The sequence below is a fragment of the Artibeus jamaicensis genome, unplaced genomic scaffold (genome assembly GCF_021234435.1).
Source record: "Artibeus jamaicensis isolate MK-2021 breed Jamaican fruit bat unplaced genomic scaffold, CSHL_Jam_final contig_2170, whole genome shotgun sequence".
NCBI lineage: Eukaryota > Metazoa > Chordata > Mammalia > Chiroptera > Phyllostomidae > Artibeus > Artibeus jamaicensis.
Genome location: NW_026521445.1, coordinates 4,204,709 through 4,225,191, shown reverse-complemented (window position 1 = coordinate 4,225,191; position 20,483 = coordinate 4,204,709). Strand labels below are relative to the sequence as shown.

At 39.2% G+C, this 20,483-nt stretch overlaps 1 protein-coding gene across 1 annotated transcript in view; it reads right to left on the bottom strand.

Annotated features, from left to right (window-relative positions):
- INTS7 (integrator complex subunit 7) overlaps nt 1-20,483 on the bottom strand; it is a 68,179-nt gene that overhangs the window by 7,205 nt on the left and 40,491 nt on the right. Inside the window, exons 10-17 of the mRNA XM_037136988.2 lie at nt 18,973-19,070; nt 14,314-14,553; nt 12,403-12,540; nt 11,341-11,547; nt 8,471-8,665; nt 7,813-7,916; nt 5,778-5,846; nt 3,652-3,784 (exon numbers count right to left, since the gene is read on the bottom strand). Coding sequence (XP_036992883.2) covers nt 3,652-3,784; nt 5,778-5,846; nt 7,813-7,916; nt 8,471-8,665; nt 11,341-11,547; nt 12,403-12,540; nt 14,314-14,553; nt 18,973-19,070 — 1,184 coding nt within the window. The remainder of the gene's footprint in view (nt 1-3,651; nt 3,785-5,777; nt 5,847-7,812; nt 7,917-8,470; nt 8,666-11,340; nt 11,548-12,402; nt 12,541-14,313; nt 14,554-18,972; nt 19,071-20,483) is intronic.

The window sequence follows — 20,483 nt, the reverse complement described above, 5'->3', positions numbered from 1 at the left end:
GGGCCATTGGAACTGTATTAAAAATCCCCCTCTTTTTCATGATGGTACAGGTTACCTAGGCAGGTATTGAAACAAGCTGTAACGAGAACCTGGGCTGCCTGATGCTTACTTAGTTCAGTGATTTTTGTTTCACTTCACCAATGATATGCAAACGACAGCAAAAAAACAAAACAAAACACTACAGCCCTATCACGACACTTAAACTTTGGGGCGTCCAGAAGCATTCCTGCTTGGTTTACCATCCCTCCTCAGCTACACCCCTCTCGGTGCCCCCGTCCCTCAAAGCAACACAGGTTGAAAACCACTTCCCTACACAGTACACGCTGTCCTTCAAGCTCCTGCTTTCAAATCCAGGGGGTCAAATTAATTTTCACTGGAGGCCCCATGAGCCTCGCAGTTGCCTTCAAAGGGCCGAATGTAATTTTAGGACTGTACAAATATAACTACTCCTTAACAGTTAATCGAGAGCTCAGCACTGCCACCAGGTAGAAACAAGGTGCCAGCCGGATAAAACAAGGTGGAGGGCAGGATTTGGCCTGTGGGCCTTGTGTTTGCCACCTGTGAAGTAGACTGTCACCTAGTTGCCTGCACTGTAAACATTTTTTAAAAGTTGGGAAATAAGGCTGAAAGACAGAAGAACCCACTCCTCACTGGTCTCAGGCTGTTGAATATTTTATACCCGTCAGATTACTAGTAGTAATACAAATGCCAGGTGTACTACTTGAGAGAATGACAATACACATTTCAAGGCACTGGGTCTGGTGTTTTTCAAGTTCAACTGCTAAAACAACACTATTCATTTTCTTGCAACAAGGAATGTGGGAAGCATTTGCAGGGAACCTTTGATGGCACAATAGTGCTTAAGGAAAGAAAACATCAGTAAAGGACAAACTTAGAGGACCCCAAGTAACCTGAGGTTGTTCCTGGGCAAAAAGACATCCTTCTCCCTATTAAAAGAATGAATGCACATTTGCAAGTGCCCCCTGGGAAAGCAGGACAACCTCTAAGGCCACCAGCCCCCTGAGCCACTCTACCCCCAGGTATGAAAACAGCAATTTACTACTAAAGTAAGAGTCTAGAGAAGTGAAATCACACGTCATGTTCCTAAACCAGCAGGAAGACGAGCGCATCACTCACTAACACACTCTTCATTGTCAAATCCAATACTTTTTAGTCTATTTTTTTTCTTTTAAAATATATTTTATTATGTTATTACAGTTGTCCCATTTTTTTTCTCCCCTTTATTCCTCTCTGCCTGGTACCCCCCTCCCACCAGTTCATGTCCATGGGTTGTACATACAAGTTGTTTGGCTTCGCCATTTCTCATACTATTCTTAACTTCCCCGTCTATTTTATACTTCCTATTTATGCTTCTTATTCCATGTACCTTTTCCCCGTTATCCCCCTCCCCTCCCCACTGATAACCTTCCATGTGATCTCCATTTCTGTGATTCTGTTCCTGTTCTAGCTGTTTGCTTAGTTTGCTTTTGTTTTAGTAGGTTTGATTGTTGGTATTTGTTTCTCATTTTACTGTTCATATTTTTTATCTTTTTCTTAGATAAGTGCCTTTCACATTTCATATAATGAGGGCTTGTTGATGATGAACTCTTTTAACTTGACCTAATCAGGGAAGCATTTTATCTGCCCTTCCATTCTAAATGACAGCTTTGTAGGATAGAGCTATCTTGGGTGTAGGTCCTTGCCTTTCAGAAAGACTTTGAATACTTCTTTCTAGCCCCTTCTTGCTTGTAAGGTTTCTTTTGAGACAACAGCTGGTAGTCTCATGTAGGTAAAAGCAATCCTTTGTAGGTAATTGTCCTACTCTCTTGCTGCTTTTAGGATTCTCTCCTTCTCTTTAATCTTGGGTAATGTAATTATGATGTGCCTTGGTGTGTGCTTTCTTGGGTCCAACTTCCTTGGGACTCTGAGCTTCCTATAAGTCTATTTCCTTTGCCAGATTAGGGAAGTTCTCCTTCATTATGTTTTCAAATAAGTTTTCAATTTCTTGCTCTTCCTCTTCTTCTTCTGGGACACCTATGATTCAAATGTTGGAACATTTAAAGTTGTCCAGGAGGTTCCTACACCTTTCCTCATTTTTTAAAATTATTGTTTCTTCATTTTATTTTGGTTGAATGTTTATTTCTTAAACTCAAGTTACTGTTTAGCAAGTTACTTAATTTTTTAGGGTGCAGCTTAAAGGGAATATGAAAATAATTTAAGCAATCATCATCTCACACAGATGTGTATATTTACTTCAAAGATAGTCTTTACAATCTTCCTTAGCAACCAGTCTGAGTGTCAGACCTGTGTCAATCAGTTCAGTGTCAATGATGACCTTACATGGGAAGCTCTATGTCCAGGAAAGTATCTGTCCTTAAAATCTAATCTAATTCTTTAACAACACATCCTGCCAATTTCCTCCAAAAAACCTGATAAACGGCGAGAGTCCAGAATGAGAAGAGCAGGAACCAGGACAGAGCTATGGGGAATATCAGCATCTAATGTGTGAGCAGGGCACGAGAAACTCTCTAAGTAGTAAAGTTCAAGACAGTGTTATGGATTGAATGTGGATGCCTTCTCCAAATTCCTATGGTGAAGTCCTTACTTCCAATATGTTAGTATATGGAGATGGAGCCTCTGGAAGGTGACCAGGTTTTTGATGAGTCATGAGGATGGGACCCCCATGATGGAATTAGTAGCCTTATAAAAAGAGAGAGTCCAGTGCTCTACACAATATGTGAGGACACAGTGAGGCAGCCTGCAAGCCAGCAAAAAGGCACTCACTAGGAACTGAATTGGCTGGCACCAGTTAGCTTGTTAAATAGTGATCCTGGACTTCCAAGCTTCCAAAACTGTGAGAAAGAAATGTCTGCTGCTTAAGCCACCAAATCTACAGTATTCTGTTCCAGGAACCTGAGCTAGGACACTGGAGACTGGCCAGACATGGAGGAGAAAATCTGGGTGAGAGTATGTCCCTCAGTCCTGTAACTGGAAAGTCAGACGACAAGACTGAATAAAGAGCTAGTACTCTGTGGTGCCAGAGACGGCAGAGATTCAGCAGGTGAAAGGCGGGCAAGTACACTAAACGGTGTCATTGGCATCACCTCACAGAACTGATTTACTGCCAGTCAGATAACAAGCCCAGTTCTTTGGGTATCAAATGGCCTGTGGTTCTTCTCAAGCCTGGTGGCATGACAGAATCGCCTCAGAGCTGAGCTGTGAAAAACACTAGTGCCCGGGCCTTAACTACACAGATTTAGAGTTCACTGGTCCGGGGTGGGGCCTGCATACTGATATACTTTTTAAATAGCTTCTAAAGTGATTCTAATGTATAGCCAGGGTGAGAACAATGACAACTTCAGTTAACTTGTTAAAAAAGAAAAGAAGTTTTATCTGCATTCTGGTAGAGCAGATTTGACATCTTAATGTGACTTTGTAGCAGCTACAGATGTGCTAAGTGCTTTCATGGATCTTCTTCTCATTTCATCCGCATAACAGTGCTGTGAGGTGCACACTGTATTAACCCGTCACAAAACGGCACAGTGGAAAGAGGCAGAGACAGGTTGACTTGCTGAAGTCCCAGTAAGTGCCAGAGGTGAGTAAAAACCCACTTGCACATAATAACAGCTCAATAAAACAAATGCAACTTGCCATGTAAGAAACTGGAGTATATTTCCGATTGAGTGACTCCACCTCCTCCAAGACATGATTATACACAGACATCATTCTTCTCTCATATTCGCTGTCAGCATGGGCTGCTCCAGTAGATCCATATTCCTGGAAACTGAAGTTAAAATCGGTATCAATTAATCAACCGCAACAGTAACTACGTTATGTCTAAATGCATCAGGCACTTTCCACACACTCTCATTTAATTTTTAAAATAATGGAGTACAGACTATTAATTCCATTTTACAGATGAGGAAACTGAGCCTTGGAGAGGTTAAGTAATTTGCCTTCAGTCTTATATAACTAGTAGGTGACAAGCTGGAATTCAAATTCAGATTTTACTTCTAATCACATACATGTCTTTACTGCTCTGGTTGTCAGGCAGTATAAAAGCACTAAAACTCGTCTCTGTGGTCATACACTTATTTTTTAGGCAGTAGAAATAAAGGTTAAATGCAAAGGAATCATGACAGATTGAATAAGAAGCTAAATAGAAAAATGTAATGAACAAGCATCTCAAAATATTTTTTCCTGATAATCCTGAAAGTTGGTATATGGCAGATAATAACTAACATTCATGATTGTAAACTCCTTGCCCAACCTATCCCACATTTACTGAAACACCAGCTCAGGTACTATGTTAGCTGCTAGAGACACAAAGCTGAATAAAACAAGGTGTCTTCTCCCAAAACACCTTCTAAGCTATGAAGAGAGATGCACAGATTTCTGTAAAAACTACAGTGAAGTATCGATGTCATACGTCACTCTCTTCAAGTTCTTTCTAGAAGTGTGTCCTTCTTTACTCAGAAGGCACAAATAGATACTATCAGGAAGTTTTAGAAGGAATCTACTCCTTGTAGTTATACACCATTGCAAACAAAACTCAAAAGACCTCTCCCTCAAAGTACAATCTTTTTTCCCAATTTTTCATTTCTATGAAGGGCAAAAGGTTAGAGGAATGGATTTGTGGGATAAAAGGAGGTGGAAAAGAGTGGAGAAAAGTGGTAGGAAGGGGAGAGGGTGAGAGAGAGCAACATTGCAAGCTGGTAAATAACTCCCTTCACCTTATCCCTGCTGACAATGTGCCTATCTCTCTCACAAAAAGTTAATCAAGAAAAACGCTCATTTCTATTATGTCCACCAACAGTACAATGACACCTGATTTCTAAACAGCTAAATGAGCATGGTACAATGAGAAATGGTGTGGCCTGAAGTGTCAATTAACTGGCAAACACTCTGAAAAATATGGAGGTTTAAGAACATCTTCAAATTTAAAAAGGAGAGGCTTGTTTAAAAAAAACCCAGCAAGTCGAACACTGCACACTGGGGAAAATAAACAGATGTGAGAAGGATAAATAGACAAATAGGTAAACATCAGCGTGTCATGAAAATGTTAAAATGTATCAGATAAGTGGGGGGGGGGGGGAACTGCCAAGTAGGCTAGTCGGAGACTAAGTAGTACTTTAAAACAGAAGAAAAGGAACTTGGTATTGCCCTAAAAAGAAACAGTGAGTCAATGTTTTAAGGCAGAGAAATTTCAAACACATTGTTGATTATACTCTTTGAGAAAGCTGATCCTGGAATCATAAGCGTTACTAGATTTGAAATTAGACAGCTGAAAATGCATATTCCAAGACAGTATATTATAATGGGAAAAACCAATGTGTTATTCTTTTGTAAAAATATTTGAATAGTTAACTAGTTAGTGGTGGAGGGGAGAAGAATTTTAATAAAGCAAAAATAGAAATATTTTTTGCTTGGGAAACCAAAGGAAAAAGTTCAAGCTTAATTGTATTATTAACTCAATTTTTCATACCAAAGTTTAGTTATAATATGTGAGAAGAAAATGTTCAAATTCAATGAACTTCTTCCCAGTTATTTTTCCAAGTCAATGTTGAGAAACTACGAGTTGAAAGTAAGTAAACAATATAGTCAGAAACTCCAGGTTTTGTTACTAACTAGGTGACTTCAGACAAATGCTGGAGAAGTTTCTCCCCTGGAATTTTTTTTTCTTTGCCTATAATACCTCTTCCAAAACACTGTTGTAATAATTAGGTAAGAAAACATATTTGAAAGTGCTCTTTAATGTAAACTATTATTAGAAATACCTTGCAGATTCTGGATCCAAAATCAGAGCTTCTATTGCATGAGATATCAGTAAACAGCTCTGCTGCTGCCTAGATTAGTGTTAAGGCTGTGGCTGAACATAAAGAAATACACTACAGACTTTATATTGTCTGAATATTAAAGAAGTCAAGGTAAGGATATTTTTAGTGAAATATATGTTATCAATTAGAACAGTTTGGCCCCTGGCTGTTCACTGTTGTAGCTCAATGAATTGAGTGCGGGCCTGCAGACCAGAGTATCATGGTTCGATTCTCAGTCAGGCAGGGCACATGCCTGGGTTGCAGGCCAGTTCCCAGCAAGGGACACATGAGAGGTAACCATACATTGATATTTCTCTCCCTCTCTCCTTCGCTTCCCCTCTAAAGATAAATAAATAAAATCTAAAAAAAAAATAACAGTTTGGGATTCTATTTTTTCCTTTTAAGAGCTACATGGTGTCTGAAATAGTGATTCTGAAATTCTGTATCAGGAAGGGTACTTCAGAGGCTGCCTAATTGGAGAAGGGGACATCAAGCAACAGGCTCTATGATTCACAGAAACTTTTAAAAAAGATTTTACTTATTTATTTTTAGAGGGGAAGGGAGGGAGAGAAAGATGGAGAAACATTGCCTCTCTTGTGCCCCTCACTGGGGACCCAGCCCGCAACCCAGGCACTCAATCCACTGAGCCACACCTGCCAGGGCCGAGGAAACTGTTTTTCATCTGTTGTGGATAAAAGGGTTTCACTGATACAAGCTGACAACAGTGGTGTGCAGAGTAGATCCTGCACTGGCGCTCGAGGGATCTGTGAACGGGCCTGACCCTACATGCAGACATTGAGGGGTGTGTGCATGACCGTATTTTACCGTGTACGATACGCTTTTTTTTGCCCAAATTTTTGAGGGAAAAATAAGGATGCACATTATACACGAGTAGTACTAATTCTATATCTATATAAATGTTTTTAATTCTTTTATTTATGCTTATGCATTAGAAGTATAACTCTAGAAGGCAATAACTATATCTGTATATTCAAAAACAAATGCTAAAATTCCTTTATAATACAAAAAACAAATACCTAAATAAAATTAAAAAATGAATTAAAAAATTAAAACAAAAGATTTTTTTCCCTGGAAATCTGGGCCAAAACCATGGGTATACATTATACACAGGAGCACATTATACATGGCAAAATATGGGTAAACTCATTTTTTAGGGAAGAGGGTCCATAGCACTCATTAGGTTGTCAATCAGTAAACCAAAATGCCAAGAACTACAACTTAAAAAAACAATTTATCTCCTCTTTCTCATAAAGGATTTGAGGCTGCTAACAAGAAAATATGGAGACCTTAAAGAGCGCTGAGGGAACAAACGTGATGACTGAAACGATTTCATAGATCATTAATAAAGGTGGTGGGAACTGGGGTTGTCGGCTATGAAGATAGGAAGGTGAGACAAGCACAGAGCAGTTCCCCGTGGGAAAGTGGTTTGGGTTGTCTGCGTTAGCTCAAGGGCACACAGAGCATGCAGCGCCGGTAGGGTCTGGGTTTTGAATGCTCTTCCTAGAGGCAGAAAAAGACCACCGCTCAGTTACCACTTTTTGAAAAAGCCTAGTTCAAGTTAAAACGTAAAATTATACTGCTTGTACTCAACTTCAAAGGGAAAATTATTCGTTATAATAAATTTATAAGCTTATTGACATATATATATATATATATATATATATATATATATATATATATTTTACTCAAGTACAGCTGAGGTATTTACATTAAAAAAAATACTTTAAGCCCTGGCTGGTGTAACTCAGTGGATTGAGCACCGGTCTGCGAACCAAAAGATCTCCGTTCGATTCCCTGTCAGGGCACATGCCTGGGTTGCAGGCCAGTTCCCAGCAGGGGCCAGTTCCCAGCAGGGGATGCACCAGAAGCAACCATACACTGATATTTCTCTTCCTCTCTCCTTTCTAAAGATAAATAAATAAAAATAAATAAATACTTCAAAAGAAGAAGACATATTGGAACAAGTTTAGGATACAGCTCTACATTCCTTAAAGTTGCTGAATCGGCATCAAAAGATGCCTGATAAAGCTCCCCATATCGGGAAGCAAGGTTTCGAAATTCTTCCATGGACTGCTTCATCTATAAAGAAGGAAAAAATATTAATTATGATATATAAACATGCTATCATTATTGTATAAACACAAAAACCTAAACAGTTAAACCATAAAAAAGATCTTAAAGGTATTTAAAATTTTCATGTTCATTTTATTCATTTTTATAAACCTTGTTAAATAAAATTAACAGAGAGCAAATAAAACTACAAATGCGCACAAAATTATGGTAATTTATATCTGATATATAGAAATAAACAAAAAGGCTGCATTTTTAGCTTAAGCTACACTAAAATAATTAATGTAGTTATTTAAAGAAACTGCAAACTGCAAGGTTTCTTTAAAATATATGTCCTTTATATAAAAATGTAGCATTTAGTAAGACACCATCAATCTCTTTGTCATTCTAATAAGACATCAGCCTATTTTCGGCAAAATAGATGAGCTAATAAGCATTTGAGGTTTAATGTCTATGAGTCAAACCACTGATTTGTAAATTACAGGATTTTTTACGTCACAAATTACTTCAAAAACCTCTAAAGTATCAATAAAAACTGCACTGAAAATAAAGTTGAGACATGCCTGATTAGAGATACGACCACACCTCTGGAGGTCATTCCCCAAGGTCATGGCAATTGTGGTGGCAATTGCAGGCGGGGGGCTCGTCTTTAGACTATTACAGGTACAGATCAGTTGAGAGAAGGCTTGTAGAAGGTCAATCCTGAGTTTCACAAATTCACACTGAAAACTTAAAGGATTCAGTGGTGTACTGGCAGCCTGGGAAGAAAAAGATATACTTAAGATAAAATTAACATAGCAGCAAGATGGTACAGTACAAAAACAAGTCTTAAAGGCAATGATGATATCTCATTTCCTAAACTGGATACTCGTTTTATTTTTTGGATACCCTACATAAAAATATGTGAATATATATGTATTCAATACATAATAAAGAGAAAAAATAAATTAAAAATCCACCATTGCAGGCAGAATGCTAAAATGGTTCCTGATTCATTCCCCTCTAGTATCCACACCTTGTGTAATCTCCCTGCTTTGAGTGTGGGCGGAACATGTAACTTGCATCCAACTAATGAAGTATGGCAAAGGTAATGATTTTGAGAATGCAATTTAGGTCCCTAATGAGTTAAATTTATATTTATCAAAAGGGAGCTTATTTGGGTGGATTTCTCCTAATCTGGTCAGCCCATTAAAAGAGGGCCTTGAAGTGAGCAATTCTTTTGTTGGCCTTAAAGCTTCCTCAAGTTCTATGGCTGTGAGGAAATAAATTCTACCAATAATTACATCAATTTAAGAACCCTAAGCCTCCTTGAGCTGCATTAAGACTGGCCCTGGCTGACGCCTTCACTGTAACTTTGTGACAATATCAACACAGGAAGGACCTAGAGAGGCTGTACCTGGACTTCTGACTCATGGAAGCTGAAATGCTACGTGGGTGCTGCTTTAAGCTACTAAATCTGTGGTAATTTGTCACCTAGCATAGAACATGAACACAAACACTTTTTACAATTTTTATTCCTAAGAAGCAAGGTAAGTCCATCATTGGAACTTACACTGTGTTGGGAAGTTAGACACCCAACATTGCTACAGGGTCCCCATAAGCACAGAATTTTGAAGTTCCCGTGTTTAGCTTGGTTGAAGCAGGTAAAAGCACAGTAATTAAGCCTCATCGCCGAACAACCTCAGGTTAGACCACTTGTGTCAGGGAGGACAAAGGGCAGCCCATGCTCATGTGCCCTCGGTTAAAGAGGCAGAAAGCTAGTGTCCGATCCACACTTGCCAAATGAACAGATTACAAATAAAGCCTTAAAAAAAGAAACCCTCATGGTAGACAGACAGTACAATCAGAGATGTGGGAGGTGCCAAATGATTCTAAGGCCTGTACTGCCTTCCCCTCTAGACTATTCGTAAATGGAGAATCATTTCCTGATTTATTTGTTTGTTTTTAATCCACAAGCAGCAAGTGCTTACAGTCAGCTGAATAAAAGAACTCCATTCCAAAAGGAGATGATTTGAGGCCTAAAAACATGTCTTAGGTCACAATGTGTTAAGGCAAAGTGGAGACTAAGACAAGGGCCTTCTGTCTGTCTCTTACCTCACACTTCAGTCCTTAATTACTACCAAAACCTCATTAAATACACGTACCATACAAATCTTACGAGACTATGAAATATTCAGTAGGGTTTTTCATATTACTTCTACCTGCCTCAGATTTTTGTGGGCCTGTTTTACAGTCTTTAGCACTTACTGTACTTGATGATTAATAATTTTCTGCTCCACATAAAACCAGAAAATGAAATAATTCTACTGATTAGAACCCATAATTGTAACTTTTGATTTCCTGAGGCATTTATTAGCCTGATATAGGCAACAAAAATCTTTCCCTAGAATAATCAAGAGGAAAATAACCATAGTAGTCAATGCAACTTTTTAAAATGGAGAGGAGCTTGTTTTAAGATAGCATCAATCCTAACCAGAAAAATCATACTTCAAGAGATCTGTACCCACAGTAGCCTGAATATTCTGTCTCTTTTGTGAGACTGGTCTATTTTTTGTTCTATTTTGAAGCATTTCTTTTAGGATGGGCCACCATTAAAAATATTTTAGATTATGTGACAAATGTACATAAACAGTCACCAAAGAGATTTATGGCCCATCTAAATATATACAACTTTGAAAGTTATATAACAATATTTTTTTACTGTTTATGTTGATTATATAAACTTTTTACTCCTAAGGGGAAAAAGGTCTTTGCATTAATACAGGAAATGCTCATTTTAGGGAATAGGTTCATTTTTAGGGAACAGGTCTTTGCATTAATACAGGAAATGCTCATTTTAGGGAACAGGTTCATTTTTAGGAATATAACTGATTTCGAGAAAACAAGAAATGTTAAGTGTCTGCCTTCTCTGCAACCCCTTCACTTTCTTGGCACAGAAAATGAAAACTGTAGCTGGCTAACTATTAATTTGGCATAGGAAGATACAGAGGGGGACACTAGCATCCTTGATAATTTCTTCTTTATCCACAAAGCAAGCAACTTTAGTTTCTTAGTGAGTAGCTGTGAGGTATGAGATGGGTGAGGATTTATGTTGATGGGGGTAGTGACCCAGGTTGGGGTCTTACTAATAGGATTCTGGCAAGTGAGGATCCTATTTCCATTTATCCCTTTGCATAGATTCAGCAATCCTCTTCATATGTGGTTCCTGGTATTTGATAAAAACCACATAATAATAAATTCTCATCAATCTATGAATGTTAAGAGGTAGGGGTGGGGTTCAGAATCTACTTCCAAGTCCTATTTATTATTTTAATACTGCCATATATATGTATATCAGCAGATGTTTCGAGGTGGTTAAAACAGAATAATAAAAGAGATGGGAGACCGCTCTCACACAAGTCATCGTCACCAAAGGAGAATTCAGAAGACTTACTGTTAAGGATGCAATCCCTTTGTGGTAGAATTTTAAAGACTCAGCAATGCAAGAAAGTGCTGAACTATAATTCTCTTCTTGCAACCCAGTGAAACACTGTTCCGCATGTGAAAACTCCTTCAAACTATTCAGCCAGAAGTAGAAATGTTCTGAGGCAACCTGAGTCAGCAAACTCTGATAGAGCTCTCTGGCCATGTCATGGTTACCCTAAAAAAAATCATGGCACGTAATGAAGTTCTTACACTCGAATTAGCAAGTAAAAGACAAACCTCAATCTTGGACAGACTATAACAATCATTCCTTGCATTATGTAATTCTTTGAGACTCAGTCTAAGTATTTTCTCAGTATATGTTATACTTTGCTGCTTTTATATAACCTAATGCCTATAATTCTTTACTAAAACACATCCAAAGAGAAAATAAATGGACTTAACTACAACCTGAGTCTAGAATTTTAGTTCAAAATACAGAAAGTATAAATACTACTGTATGTCATGTGGTACAAGCTACTGAGTGAGGTGGGGGGAAACTCCAGTAAGTTCCATTAAGTGACTATTAAGAAGAATACTGTTCCTGCCTCTGGGGGCAGGGTAGTTGGGGGACATGTGGCTATTTAATGCCTAGGGACCAGTGCCCTGCAGTGCTTGGAAGCTCGGGACAGCTGGGTGTAATATAGCACTGGCCGGCCAGCAGTGGTCCTCCTCCCATTTGAGAAACAATGGAAACACGTGCTTCACTCCCCTACAATAGGGACCCCCATCCTCTGGACCCCCACCAGTCTGGGCCTGTTAGAAACCAGGCTGCACAGCAGAGGGTGGGCTTGAATATAATGCTCTTCAATCATGCCGAAAACATCCCCCAACCCCCGGTCCCTGGGCAAATTGTCTTCCACAAACCTCGTTAGGAATATAATGAGGTCCTTCCTGTCATCATCTTTCAATCCATGACTGAGAAGTACTTCCATCTTTATTTTCCAGTTTTGACCAGGAGTAACAATCCCACAATCTAAGTGTGTAACCCCCATTTTCACCAACACAGTTCATGTAGAAGGACCCCACATACCATTCTGGATGCCTGTCTGGCAATTCGGTACACGGTCCATCCGTTGGAGACACTTTCAAGCTGCTGCTTAATGACAGCCTTTACTTCTGCTGACAGTGCTTTCTGACTGGCGACAAACATCACAGTGGCCAAACTCACCTAACATTGAGCAAGACATAAGACAACTTTAAAAATCATGCAATTCTATCAACGGCACAGATAACTTTACCTCAAAAGGGAGAAAAACTCAAGACAACCCACCAAAAAAGAAATTTCCTCTCTCATGACATTAATTTTTCACTTTGAAGTTATCAAACAATTTACTCCATTATCCAAACAACTGTTTGTAACAGCAAATAATTCTGATAAATATGGGTAAATTATAAAATCACACAATGAAATACTACACAGCAGTGAAATGAAGTAGAGATATACTTTTCAATACAAACATTTAAATAAAATAGGAAAAAATAAGCAAAGTGCAAAAGATTGCAGGCAGTTTGATAGCATTTATATAAAAGTTAAAATATGCAAAATATTAGTGCATATTACTTCATATATACACTCAGGTAGTAAATGTATAACAACAGGCATGGGAATGATAAATACCAAATTCAGGACAGTGATTATCTCTAGGGGAAGGGAGATGCACAGGTAGGTACAGTTCAACTCTATTGGTAATATTTTTTTTTAAGCTAGGAGACAGATGCAAGGGCTTTCAATGTATTATTCTTTACATTAAAAAATTATGTTTCATAATTTAAAACTGCCTTAAAGTAGCACTAACAAAAAAGGGATAAAGAGCATTAGTTGAAAATGCTGCTTTAAAAAAAAAACAAAAAACACCTTGACTAACTACTTCACGGTGTTCTGAAGTTGATATACACAAAGGTTCACATGTATTGTGGTCATTGTATGACATCATTCCTATGACCAATGCCACCTGGTCCTCAGGGTACCCCTTTCCTGATAGCAAATGATGAATGGGGTAATCTTTTACAGAATACACCCTGGAGAATTAAATATAAAATAGGCTTGATGAGCAAGTAATTTCATTAAGCTTTTCCTAATCCCTAAATTCAGATGACCAGAACAATATGCAGTGGCCAAGTTAAGGCTTACATCTATTTTATGCCAACTTAGAATGTAGCCTACTCTCAGCCTGGTAGAATTTTCAACTAAACATTATTGTATCACTTCTGTGGCTTCTGTTTCTTTAAAAGCATGCACCTTTCCCAACCCCAGGACTATACTGAAACCTAATTGGGTGCTACGCAGCTAAAGAGGTCTTGGATTGGAAAAGAGGAATCTGCTCATTTGTGGTCGCTGTTATCATTAGGTCTTTAACTTAGTATCTTCAGAAGTACAAAACATAGTTTACTTCATTATTTATTTGCTTTGTCTAAAAAAGAAAACATCCATTTTCATTTTGTTCTTTGTAATAGAACAAAAACAACAAACTGAGGGCTTTGGCTACACTAAGGTGATTGACAGGACTTAGGAAAAAAGAAGTTTTAGATTCAAACTAAATGGGGCTTACTCAAAGTGGAAACAGTAAAAAGCTCATGGTTCCAATTCTACTTTTTTTTAAAGATTTTATTTATTTATCTTTAGAGGGGAAAGGAAGGAGAGAGGAAGAGAAATATCAATGTATGGTTGCCTCTCATGTGTCCCCTGCTGGGAACTGGACTGTACCCAGGCATGTGCCCTGACTGGGGATCAAACCGCGGTTGTTTGGTTCGCAGGCCCACACTCAATCCACTGAGCTACACCAGCCAGGGCTCCAATTCTACTTTGACTTCAGCATCCCTTGGTCTTAGATAATTACTTAAACCTGCTGCTTGTTTTGCTTTTAAGTAAAGTCAAACAGTCATGTTAACTTCTTAAAGTAATTCTCATTAGACCGATCCCATTCATCCACAGCAGGTTTACCAGAAGTTCCTGCTGCTTGTCTGTGGCTGATCGCCCGATGACCTTATAGAGCTCCACGAGGTCGCCCAGCATTCCATCGCCCAGCACTGGCAGCTGCATGGCAATGGCAGCCAGGCAGTGGCACATCAGGATCCGGGCGGCATCCTGAGCACTGTGCAACTGAGTCAACAGGGTCTCAACCACAGACTGGCTGAGATGGGGTCTGCCCTTGGCCAGCTTCACCATACAATTCAGAGCAATCTGCACATTGAAAAGAAAACAGACCAGTTACACTTTTAGGGTATTAAGTAAAGCTTTAAAGAAAAGCACTTTGTATAAGTTATTGGAGAAAATTTAGGAAAAGGGTTTTTTTTGTAGGCATAACATTTTTCTTCCTAAGAAACACAAGACATAATGGATCTCATATTAAAACATACAAAGTGTGCTGTGTTTAAAACCAAATAACAAGTCAGAACCGCACATTAACCATTCGCTGCAATCTAGTACTATTCAAAAGTGAAAAATGAGATGACTATCATAAGGAATAATGCTGTAGAGGCAAAATACATGCCAAACGAATGTCACCCTGACATTCACTACTTCCAAGAACTGCTTCCAAAATGTGGTTTGTAACCTTACCTATGCCTTCACCTCCCTATGCTAACAAAAACAGAGACTCCTGGCACTTCATGCACTAACTGTGTATGTGTGCACGTCACTGAGAGTTTCCGTGTAAGAAAGGCACCCTAGGTGACTCTTACGCACAATGAGGTGGGGAAGGGGCTTCTAGTTTCCTCTTATTTCTCAAGTGAAACCAAAAAGCAATTGGCTTTGGAGCTCCTATTTGGGCCAGTAAACAATATCACTAATAACCCAGTTATTAAAACTGGAAGTCCATCGTCTGTCACTGTTACATAGCCAATGACGGCTAATGCTCGTAATCTCCACTTTGATCAAGTCTCTAACACCAACTTCTTTAGCTCCTTTTCATTCTTTCTGCCTCAACAGAAATCCCTCCCTAATTTCAATCTTCTGAATTCATCCCTCACACTAAAACCACGTAGTTATCAGTGTGGTGTTAGGCAGGAAAAATGAGCTATAGAGTCTGAAAGACCCAGAGAAGGTTAGCTTGCTCTTTATTAGCTAGATGTCTCTGAACAAGTGATTTTATCTCTGAGTCTTAATTTCCTCATGAATGTAAGGGCAGGGCAAATTTCACTAAAGATTAAGTGATCTTAGTGTAAAGATAAAGGGACTTCCGCCAAGATGGAGAAGTAGGTGGAGGGTCCACCTCGCCTCTGTGCACAACCAAATCTAAGAACAACTATTTTTAACAGCAGTCACAACCAAGCCACACGGAAAATCGACAATACGGAGTCCAAAGGACAACTAGATACTCGGCTGGACCGGTACGAGGAGCCAGGCCAGCAGCGGAGCAGGTTAGCAAGAAAAAATTCCCGGGGCGGTGCGCGGTTCGCGCAGGGAACCGAGGGCGCGATTGCGAGCGAGCTGGCTGCCGGAGCGCACAAAGAAGGGGCGAGGTGGGTCGCTCAGTCGCGCGCATTTACGTGCGGAGAAGCCAGTGAGAAGGGAAGCCGGCGCAATACCGATCGGATAAACCCCATACGTGCGGAGTGACTGGAAACGCTGGGCTAGCGGAGGGGACCGCCATTGCTCCCTCTCTGACCCCGCCCCCCACACACAGCGTCACAAACCAGCGACCTGGGTCGCCCCGTCCTGGTAAACAACTAAGGCTTCGCTCCGCTCACTTAACAGCGCGAACAGACCAAAAATGGCTCTAGGACAACTCAGAGCCCCAGAACCGATAGATCTAAGCGATGAAGAAATAGCCAGTCTTTCAGATGCACAGTTCAAAACACTGGTTATAAAGATCCTTACAGAACTGGTTGACTTTAGCCACAAATTAGAGAAACATATGGAAGCTAAATTAATTGAAATGAATGGGGATACAAAAGATTCCAATAGTAATGGAAAGAAAATTGGGACTCAAATCAAGGGAGAGAACCAGAAGGAAGAAAAAAATGGTCAAACAGAAAGGAATGAAGAAATAAGAATTCAGAAAAATGAGGAGAAGATTAGGAACCTCCAGGACATCTTTAAACGTTCCAACATCCGAATTATAGGGGTACCAGAAGGGGGAAAGGCACAACCACCAGTTGAAAAATTATTTGAACAAATAATAAAGGAGAATTTCCCCAAGATGGCAAAGGAAATAGACTTCCGAGAAATCCAGGAAGCTCAGAGAGTCCCAAAGAAGTTGGACTCAAGAAGGAACACACCAAGGCACATCATAATTACATTAGCCAAGATTAAAATGAAGGAGAGAATCTTAGAAGCAGCAAGAGCTAAGGGGACAGTCACCTACAAAGGAGTTCCCATCAGACTGTCAGCTGATTTCTCAAAAGAGACCTTACAGGCAAGAAGGGGCTGGAAAGAGGTATTCCAAGTTATGAAATCCAAAGACCTACATCCAAGATTGCTCTATCCAGCAAAACTTTCATTTAGAATGGAAGGACAGATAAAGTGCTTCTCAGATAAGACCAAATTCAAGGAGTTCATCATCACCAAACCCTTATTATATGAAATGTTAAAGGGACTTACCTAAGAAAAAGAAGATAAAAAAGACGAACAGTGAAAGGACAGCAAACTCACAGTTATTAAGAACCACACCTAAAACAAAAGCAAACTAAGAGGATAGCTAGATCAGGAGCAGAACCAGAGAAATGAAGATCTCAGGGAGGGTTAGCAATAGGGGAGTGGGAGGAGGGGAAGGGGGGAGAAGGTACAGAAAATAAGTAGCATAGATAGTAGATAGAAAATACATAGGGGGAGGGTAAGAATAGTAGGGGAAATACAGAATCTAAAGAAATTGAGACACATGTTCATGAACTAAAGGGGGAAATGGTGGGGGAGGGGTATGCAGGGTGGAGGGGAAGGGAGGGGGGAATAGAGCAAATGTAATGGCATAATCAATAAAAAAATTATATTAAAAAATAAATAAATAAATAAATAAATAAATAAAAAATTTCAAGAAAAAAAAAAAAATTATACAAGCCTTTAACAAAGTCTGGCACATAACAAACACATTTAAATAACAACAAAATTACAACAAAGTCTTAGAGCACGTCCCTTACTTTAAAATTTTAGTATCGCCTCACTACCTATAGAATCATATTAATGTTCATTAACATTGTGATATCTTCCATGACTGAGCTGCAAACTACTTTTCCAATCTCCTGTTTATCATCCAGCCACAAGGGCTACTCACCATTCTTCCAACAGAACAGATACATGTTTGCTTTCAAGTTTTTTATAAGTGTTCCCTCTGGTTCAAATGATCTTTCTTCAAACACTGAAATTCTACCCCATCTTTCAAAGCTCAACTCATGTGATATCTACTTGCTCAAGCCTTCCCTAACACCAGTAGTTGGAATTAATCACTCCCAACTCTGTCCTCTTACTAGAAGTGCACTTTTGTTTGTACTTTAGAAACTCACTGCATTTTACTTAGCATCACAGTTCCATATGTAAAGGTCAGTATTGTCCAGATGGGGAGCTCCTTTAATACGGGAACTTTCTTGACCATCTATGTGTGTATAACTGTGGTGCTGCTAGTGTTTTACTGATGTCTACAATTGGAGGACAAATAATTTGGTTTTCTTTAACAAGTTTTTTTTTTTTTTTTTTTTTTTACATATTTTGGTTCCAAAGGGCTTTGGGATGAATCACTTGCCAAACACAGGTTGCCTACTTCTTTTACTGCCTCTTGATTATCAGCTTTTATTTAATGGTACTAATATCTCTACTGTTCATCACCAGAACCACATCATCCTGCCACTGAACATGCTGTGTTCCCTCAAACCATACACTGATGTCTACCTAACAACCTTCCACTACTATTAACCCTCCTTCTCTTCATTATTAATTTTGTACTATCAAATTATATTTCATGTTTTACTCCAAAAAGAGTAGTTTCATTTCACATTTAAAAAAATTTAAATATCTCTAAGATAATTTTTATAATTAAGTAAAAAATTTTACAATTCTTTGCTTAAAAATTAGAGCTTCTGTGAGCTGGAAATTAATACAAACACACATATGTAGAGTTTGGCTGCAGTTATTTCATTGTTTTGTGTGTATGTGTGTATGTGATCTTATCAGTGTTACCTCAGATTATCAACTTCAAAGAGTGCAGGAGCTCTGCTTACTTCATTTTTTTAATATTTTCTAGGACTATTATCATGTATCTACTACACCCTAATAAATACTGTCAACTGATCGTAAAAAAGGACAAAGCTTAGAGTTTGATTGTGTCTATCTGTGGAGCTCCGCTGGTCAAAATGCCAGTGTTGAAAGTGAAGACCAAGGGAAGTGTTCCTTTAAAACAAGAGTTACTAAACTGTTGCTCTTGGGCCAAATCCTGGTCTATTTTTTTGTAAATAAAGAACACACACACACACACACACACACACACACACACACCCCAACACACACACTTTTTTACATAATGCCCAAGTCTTTGTCCTGCAAAGGTAGAACTGAGAGTGTACAGTCTGCAGAACGTAAAATATTTACTATCTGACCCTTTACAGGGAAACCCTCAATTCCTGACTTAGGCAATAAAAACAGGCATTGTATTAAAAAAAGTGATGCTTTCACCTTGAACGTGGCTTGAGCACCAGGACTATCATCTTGACTACAAAGTACCAGAAGGGATTCCAGGCCAAAAACAGCATCTTGCTCCAGTGCCAAAAGGTCTAGAGGAAAAACACTAAGTTTTATAGTGGTTCAGCAGAGAAGATTAAACACACACACACATGGATATACACACACAAGAAAAAACATTATGGAGTTTCAGATATAGAAAACACCTCAATGAGCAAAGCTAACCTTTCTGAAAAAGTATGTCTGACCTTATTTCTGAAATGCAAAAGCTATCTTCAGACTTCTGTACATCTATTACTTATTAAAGGTTACAAAAACATACACATTAAATTAAGAGCTAAAACCACAAAGATTTAAATAAAGCATAACAGAAATACTGTTAGCTGATTACCTGAGGAAAATACTAGGAATAGCAAACCACATAGTGTGTGTTAATCTTTCTTTTTATTTTATTTTATTTAAAGATTTTATTTATTCTGAGAGGGGAAGAAAAGGAGAAAGAGAAGGAGAGAAACATCAATGTTGGAGATACATTGATTGGTTGCCTCTCACATGCCCCCAACCCAGGCATGTACCCCGACTGAAAAGCAAACTGGCAACCTTTTGGTTCATAAGCTGGCACTCAATCCACTGAGCCACACCAGCCAGGGCTGTGTTAATCTTTCTAATCAGACATAAATTATGCAGGCACGCTTTCACCTAGAATGCTGTAATTTTCAGCTTCTAATGAAAGCTGAGGCACTTTTAAGAAGTAATGAGGCCCCTACACATATTAATGTTGTTAAGTCAAACCACGAAGGACAAATCCCTTAGATGTCTCATGCAATAGCAGTTTTTCAGCAATTTTCACTACCTTAGGGCTAAAATTTCTCTAGAGGTTCTAGAAAGTTCTACATATATTAGCTAACTGTATTTAGGTTAATATATGTCAGCTTTGAGAACATACAGCAGTTTTCTATGTCACATAATAGAAAATACTCATTACAATGCCAATAATAAAACAGGTTTAGGGACTTCCGCCAAGATGGAGGCATAGGTGGAAACACTATGCCTTCCCATACAACCAAGTTTAAAAACAACAAAGTTATAGCAACAAAATTGCAGCCAAACCACAGAAAATGGAACTATACGGAAGTCTGACAACAACGAACTTTCAGCCAGACCAGTAAGAGGGGTGAATCCAGCAGCAGAGCGAGGTCGGGCAGGAAAGATCCACCAGACACACCCAGGTGTGCCACCCGGGTGCACAGGCAGCCATGGGCGGATCCCAGGTGTGGCGTAGTAGCAGGTGGACCCACTGAGGGCACAAGGCAGCAGGCTGACTGAAGTCACACATTTGCGTGCAGATAAACTGGTGAAGGAGTGAGCAGTGAGACGGACCTCGTAGGCCCCAGCAGTGGGAAGCAGCATAGGGGACTGCCATTGTCCCGCCGCCACATACAGCATCATAAACCAGCAACCTGGGTGGCCCCACCCTGGTGAACACCCAAGGCTTCGCTCCTCAT